The sequence below is a fragment of the Microtus oregoni genome, unplaced genomic scaffold (genome assembly GCF_018167655.1).
Source record: "Microtus oregoni isolate MIOR12 unplaced genomic scaffold, Mior012 000067F_ref0000223, whole genome shotgun sequence".
Lineage (NCBI taxonomy): Eukaryota > Metazoa > Chordata > Mammalia > Rodentia > Cricetidae > Microtus > Microtus oregoni.
In genome coordinates this window covers 2,518,232-2,525,802 of record NW_024543974.1, presented here as the reverse complement: position 1 = coordinate 2,525,802, position 7,571 = coordinate 2,518,232, and the positions used below count along the sequence as shown (strand labels likewise).

At 50.3% G+C, this 7,571-nt stretch overlaps 1 protein-coding gene across 1 annotated transcript; it reads left to right on the top strand.

Moving 5' to 3' along the window:
• The first annotated feature begins 582 nt into the window (after positions 1-582).
• LOC121440407 (melatonin-related receptor-like) lies at positions 583-4,979 on the top strand. The gene is made up of 2 exons (XM_041641172.1): positions 583-793; positions 3,448-4,979. The coding sequence occupies exons 1-2, from the start codon at positions 583-585 to the stop codon at positions 4,977-4,979; spliced, it is 1,743 nt and encodes a 580-aa protein (XP_041497106.1).
• Positions 4,980-7,571: the final 2,592 nt, after the last annotated feature.

The following is a 7,571-nucleotide window of genomic DNA, read 5'->3' as shown; positions in this document are numbered from 1 at the left end:
CAAAGGAGTCTGTGGAGACAAGGATGTGGGGGTTTAAAGGGTCGCTGGCTGTTCCCCACAAGTTAAGGGGGGTGCAGACTTGATCAGACTGGTGCTAGACCCCAAGAAGCATCTCATGAGCTCTCTCTGCAAGCCACATCTCTTTAACAGGTATTTGTGTCAGAGGGAGAAGAAGAACTTGCTAGAAATGGATGCTTAGCGACTTGACTCTGAGTTAGTCACGAAGCAAGGTACCTGGGGAATTCACGGGGGAGGGAGGGAGGCTGGCTAGAGAGGAGGGGCAGCAAAAACAAGGTAGTCGGAAGAAAGACGACACCTTGCAGTGGATTTGTCCTGGGGAAGGGTGGTGACTAAGGAGGAGGGGTGGTCAAAGAGCTCTGATTGGTTAGGGGGAGGGGTTAGGGGTGGGGCTAGCCGCTTCTTGAGGCTTTAAAAGCTCACCAAAGAGGGGCGGGGAGCTGTCATTTGCTCCCTGAGCCTCGGAGAGAGCACCACGCTTCCTCAGAGCTCCGCGAGCTCCGGGTGGCGGAGCAAGTATTCGTTGCACGGACTCACCAAGGATCCTGAGCTTGCTTAGGAGGGATGGCCACGGTCCCCAAGAGCAACATGGGACCTACCAAGGCGGTTCCCACCCCATTCGGCTGCATTGGCTGTAAGCTGCCAAAGCCAGACTACCCACCAGCGCTGATAACCTTTATGTTCTGTGCGATGGTTGTCACCGTCATTTTAGACCTGATCGGCAACTCCATGGTCATTTTGGCTGTGACCAAGAACAAGAAGCTCCGAAATTCTGGTAAGCCACCCTCCTTTTCCCTACCTGGTGAATCCCCTCTGCCAAATTCCTCCCAAACCCCCCGGGGGAGGGCGGTGGGGATGACGTTTTCCCCGGTTCCCCTAAATTTTGAGCTTCATAGTGCTGGGGGAGCTCAGGAAATTAGCATTGGCAAGTCGAATGCAAAGCCCAGGTTTGTAAGGTGCGCGGTAGCGCGCCAACCCCTGTCCCGTCGGAGACTGGCCACGGCGGGAGTCGGCACAGGAGCGGAGAGTTTGGCTGCCACGCGGGGACAGCCAGCCGAACTGGAAACCGGAAGGGCGGGTGGCCTCGCTGAGGCACTGCTAGCTGCACTGTCTCAGAGAGAGCAGCGGGGCTGCGATCCGCTTTGGGAAGTTAAGTTCTCGGCGGCCGGCCGAGGCGGCCGCGGCAGCGCTCCAAGGAGCGCAACGCTGAAGCTGTCCCCAAGGGCGGCGGGGACTCCGCTCGCCGCTTCTCCAGGGCTTCCGGATCGCTCCCCAGCGGCGCCGCAGAGTGCAGACCCCACGCCTCCCTTTAGCAGGGCGATCTGAGCCCGCCAGAGCCGAGCTCAGTCTGCCTGTCCCAGAGCAAGCGGCTGGGACTGGCGAGCGGCGGGCTGGACCCTGCAGGCGGTGGCGGCGGCGGTGGCCGGTGGTGGCGACGGTGGCGGCAGCGGGCATTCGGAGGTCTGTATCGGGGAGTTACAAGGAGGGCGGCGGCGGAGGGGCTCAGGAACTCTGCGCGGTGGCTAGCGGGCGGGCGGGCGGGCGGGCCGGTGGAAGCAGGAAGCAGAACAAGGTAGGAACCGCGGCGGCGGGAAGGCAGTTTGAGAGCTCCTGGGGAGACTTGGGACTTCTATTGCAAAGCGCTTGGGTGTGGAAACTGAGCCGGACTCCCCTAACCGCCAGCCAGGGCAGATCCAAGGGGAACTGCGCGGGAAGGTGCTGGGCACTGAGACCTGTGCGGGGGGCGGGGGGGAGTAATAGAGGATTGGAAAGCTGTCAGTCTGGTTTTTAGGGTGGGTGGGAGAAGGTTGTGGACGAGGGGAGGACGGGTGATGAAACCCCCAACTCCACTTTCCGCCTGGGTGAAGGTGATGGTGGCGCCTTGGGTCGTCTTTCCCAAGATCTCAGCGGCTTGAGAGAACGTACAGATCTAGGAGGGTTGGGAACAACGGAGACCCTTAGTGGCCTGGGACTGGGGGAAGGAGCAGGGCGAATTGCTTGGTGCGGGACAAGCTTCAAAACTCAGTGACAGACTCAGAGTCATTATATATTTTTTTTCAAATTACTGTGAGTGCTTCCGATTTCCCCCTGGTAACCCGGAGACCCGAGGCTGAGCCTTGGAGCTCACCTTTCCTTCCCTCTTGATCAGATACCCAAGGGCAGATCCACGGAGGGTGGGGAGTTAATTACCTGCATAGCTCCTCCGTTCCGTCTCCTTTCCTTTTCTTTCTATCTCTCTTCTTATAAATTGCAAATAAAAGTTGTTTTGTGGTTGTTGTGGTTTTATTTTTAAGGCTTTTGACCTTTCTTTCCTATTTTTCTTTTGGAAGTTCATTACTTTGAGGCAAAGCCTTATAATCCCTTTTGTCAAAAAGCACGGAGGTAAGTCTTGGTGCCCTTTAAACAAGCCCTCTTTTTCTTCCATTCCAGGACAAAGTTCAGTGTTTTGTTAAACCAATGCTAATTAGCAATAAGGTGTTCTCAAAGAAGAGGACCCTGTGCCTGCATTTGGCCTCCTTCGTCTACTTTTTTGTAAAGAGTTTTACAAAAATGTACACTTCCCGCTCGAGCGCGCACGCGCGCGCACACACACACACACACACACACACACACACACTTGCTCCTGCTGTCCTTTGAACGGGGCAGGGCAGGAGGAGGCAGGGGTTCCCCAGGCTGTTTCCCTGTTCAGCAGGCCGACTCTGGTGCTCAAGGGGAGTGAGTCTGTGCAGGACGTTTTGTGTATGGCTGGAGGTAAAACCACCCTTGCAGGGATTTCTCCTTCCTCCTGATCACCCTCTTTGACCTCATACTTGCTATTACAGGGTTTCCTTCTCTTAAGTTTTACTCTGAAGGTAGCTGGGAATGGTAAATATTTCACTGGGCTGTTTGATCTCTTTGAAGAAGCCTCCTAGGCCTTCTCAGGGTGGTCTCTTGGCAGGTAGGCCTTCCTTCATAAGGAAGAGAGTTTAAATTATTATTATCATCGTTGTTAATTTTAGGTTGACTCTCCTTCTGGACAGCTCCATCTACCTCCCCTCTCTCCCACTCTTACATCTCCATCTTTTCCACTGCAGAAAGTGTGGCGTAGTTGTATTTCTCTAAAATGGTGTCCACAGGACTCTGCCCCACGATGTTTATGAGCTGTCTCTCTCACTCTGTCTTATACTCACTTCTTCCTCAGAGCAAGGATGACACAGCAAACAAACAACAGGTTGGCAAAGCACAGAACTTGCTATGCATCAGAGCCACCTGGGACCTGCTGGTAAATAGGAAGAAGAAAGGAAGAAAATTAATTTTGTTCAAAGGAAATCTAGTATTCTAAATTATCACCCATGCAATTGGTCTTTTCCTTTTTGGGAAGTAGCTTTCCAAACATTAACCACTGATTTCTGTCTCTCTCCTTCTTTTTCTTCCTCTCATGTTTTCCAGGCAACCTCTTCGTGGCCAGCCTCTCTGTGGCAGACATGCTGGTGGCCATCTACCCTTACCCTATGATGCTGTATGCCATGTCGGTTGGAGACTGGGATCTGAGTCAGCTCCAGTGCCAGTTCGTCAGGTTCATCTCTGGACTGAGTATAGTCGGCTCCATCTTCAACATCACGGCCATCGCCATCAACCGCTACTGCTACATCTGCCACAGCCTCCAATACAAGCGGATCTTCAGCCTGCGCAATACCTGCATCTACCTGGTCGTTACCTGGGTCATGGCTATCCTGGCTGTCGTGCCTAACATGTACATTTCCAGTGTTGAGTATGATCCTCGCACCTACTCCTGTATCTTCAACTATTTGAACAACCCCTCCTTCACTGTGACCATTGTCTGCTTCCACTTCGTCCTCCCTCTCATCATAGTTACCTATTGCTACACCAAAATCTGGATCAGAGTGCTGGAAGCCCGTGACCCAGCCAGACAGAATCCCGAGAATCAGTTTGCTGAGGTTCGAAATTTTCTTACCATGTTTGTGATCTTCCTCCTTTTTGCAGTGTGCTGGTGCCCTGTCAATGTGCTCACTGTGTTAGTGGCTGTCAGTCCAAAGGCTATAGCAGGCAAGATTCCCAACTGGCTTTACCTTGCAGCGTACGGTGTAGCCTACTTCAACAGCGGCCTCAATGCTGTCATCTATGGTATCCTTAATGAGAATTTCCGACGAGAATACTGGACCATCTTTCATGCTTTGCGGCACCCTATCCTGTTCACCTCTCAGCTCATCGCTGATATTCGGGAGGCTCGGGAGACCCGAGCTCTCACTCGTGCCCGTGCCCATGCTCGTGATCAAGCCCGAGAGCAAGAGCGTGCCCGTGCCTGTCTTGCTGAGGAGGGAACCCCACGGAACATCCGGAATGTTCTACTGCCTGGTGATGAGGCAGCAGCCCCCTCTGATTCTGCCTCTGTCCACCCCAAGCCCCAAACCAGGTCTACTTCTGTCTACCGCAAACCTGCCTCTGTCCACCCCAAGTCTGCCTCTGTCTACCCTAAGCCAGTCTCCTCTGTTCATTTCAAACCCAGCTCTGTCCATTTCAAAGGGGACTCTATCTATTTCAAGGGAGACCCTGTCCATTTCAGGGCTGCTTCCGAGCTTGCCACTAGTCACCCTACCTCTGCTGGCTCTTCCCCTACCCATCCTACATCCACTGCGGCTTACGTTAAGCCTGGTACCAGCCACACTGCAACCACCACTGTTGACTATCTCGAGCCTGCTACCACCAGCCATTCTGCACTCACTGCTGTTGACCTCCCCGAGGTCTCAGCCTCCCATTGCTTTGAGATGACCACTTTTGGCCACCTCAAACCTGTCTATACTGCCTCCAGCTTTCCTTTTGTATTCCCGGAGTCTGCTGCCACCTCTGCCTCTCCTCCCGACTCCACTGTAATCCCCATTCCCGCTGATGATTACCGTAAGGTTGTGATTATTGGTGATGACTCTGACGATTCCGATTGTTCTGATGAGATGGCTGTGTGAAAATGTTCTTTACAGTTCACCCTGTTTGTGCAGTCCAGAGGGAGACACCTCCACGGCACAGGCACACAGCCTGACACACACTGACATAAACCCGCAGACACAGTGGAAGTTCCATCCACCTTTCAGGCATCCTCCTCTTAGGCTCCTGTACTTTTGAAAGCGTCTGTATATTCTTGCTATCTTAGACAACATATTTCTAAGTGTGACGTCTGTGATTCAGCCCTCAGTGATCTCTGAACTATCTGTTGCTTTGATCCTCACCGACCCTTTCAGCCCCCACCCTTACCTCCAGCTTTCTTCTCCCATTCCCAGGGGTGGGGGAGGAGTGCATGCGCACTGGTCAAGGCCATTTTGGTGGTCAGCTCTGTAATGTGACTGTGACCTCACAGCTTTATGGTGTAAGTGTGTAACTTTGTGTTGTAACTTTTTAGCAGTCAGAAAAGGACTTATGATGAAGTTCAAACACTTGAAAGTTGGGTTTCAAGATTTTCTTGACAAAAAATGACCCCCATCTGAAGAACAGAGTTAGATAAGTTCTTATTAAAGTCTGTCAGATCAAGTAGCAAAAGAAATGATATGTCATACTAAGTTGATCCTAGTTTATGTAAAGTTAAGCTTTGGCACTGATTTTTATGCATTCAGTTGGAAATGATGAGATTTTTTAGCCTGTTTTTCGGTCATTTGAGTTTTTCAAGCATTGACCCATACATTCTTTTATTTCCACAGAAATAGATCCATGTGCAAGTAATTTTTTATGGTTGGTAACCCTAAGTTGCAATTACAGTTATGTTTGTAATATTATAATTCATAAATCACCCTTTTAAACACTTCAGTGTTTTCACACCATCAGGCTCTAAGTCTTTGCTTTTCCTTCAGAGCTTGAGGCAACACCTGAAAGCGCGAAGCAAATGAAGCATTAAAAAGCTTTGTCTTTGTGACCCCTGGCTTGGGGATAGGGGCCAAGGAGGAAAAACTGCCAGCACCAATAAATCTGTGAAGTAGTCAGTCTCTTGTTAGTTCTGAAAGTGATTTTCCTGTAAGACCCAAGAAGAAACTGCCATTTAAATGAAATTTCAATTGCTATTCAAATTGACACTGTAATCAAAGTTTGCTGTATACAAGCTTATAAGACGAAAGCAAAATGTATTATACTGTCTTAATTCTGTTCTGCATTTGTAGTAGCGAGTAAATAAAAGTGCTTCTGTGGCTGTAGTATGTGACTTCTTCACACATGGATTTTTTTCTTTCGGTTACTTATTGTGGGGGGTGTGTAGGGTGTGTTTGGGGGGAGCACTGGCCTGGAGGAACAAGAAGACTTGACTACAAATTCCATCTCTGTCACAAGCCTGCAGCATCCTGTAGCCTCTCACACCTCAGTTATTTTAATTAGCACACTTTGGAGAGGAAGGGTTGGGGGGCACACTGGAGGAGGTTGGGGTAGGGAGGCACACAGATGTTGCAGTTTTCTTCTTATGGGGAAGGAGTAAAGCCAGCCCTCAAGCCTGCCACAATGGAAGGGATCAAGCAGGACAAGGTATGTGACAGTGAAGGACACAGAGGAGTGGGGAATAGGGGACAGGACTCCTGAGCAAATCTCCTGCTCTTAGGAACATGGTCTCAAAAGAATGTTCAAAATTTCAAATATGTACTAGGATATAATGGTATGTGTTAATATAGATGTAATTTTTAATTTGTTTTAAGTAAACCTCTGCTAGTCCTAGAGGACTTAACATTTTATTTAGTTTGTGTTGGGCAGGGATATGTGTGCATGTGGACCTCATATCTTTAAAATGCGGCTTCTAGGGATGCAATTTCAGGTCAGCAGTCTTGGCAGCAGATGCATTTACTTTCTGAGCCATCGTCTCAGACCAGTTTGATTTGCTTTTTAAGATAAGCACATTTAACACACGCATATACAGTGAGCATAGTCAGGAGTGCACACTCATTTGGCCTATCCAGGCTTTAGCAGACTGAGCTCACCTGAGCCATCAATCCCTAAGTTAAGGTGGGCCTAACTCCCCACTCTAGCAGGACTGCTGGGCTTCAGGCACCACACCCTGCACCCTGACTGAGCACAAGATTCCTGCTAAGTGTTCCTGGTTGTCTGAAATGGATGCTCACATATGTGCTTACAGACTGGCCTAGAGTCAGCCTCCCGCCCTCCTACCCATACCCCTCCCCCTTACCTCGCTAAAAAATGTTCTGGGAGAGACTGCGAAGTGTCCAAACTAAAGGTACTGGGGCCTGATGCTCCAAGCTGCTGTTCTTCAGGCCCTTAGTGTTGCTGGATTTCACGAGGAAATGGAAGGGGTGAAGTCTTTAAAATAGCAAAGCCTTCAAGGGCCTCAGCCTCAGCATCAACTTCTGTTGGTGAGTTGGTAGAAGGCACAGTCCCTACTCAGCAGGCCCATCCAGCCCTTTGTGTCATTACCCCCCACCAAGCATCTTAGCTCACAGGGAGCTCAGAATCCCAGAAGTGCTCTTGTTTCCTCTGAGTCCCAGAACTCAGAGTTTGGCTGAACACTTACACTTGGCTGGTGCTAGGTACAAAGCTGTTTTCTCTTTCTAATACAGGGAGTTTCCTTATTTTCC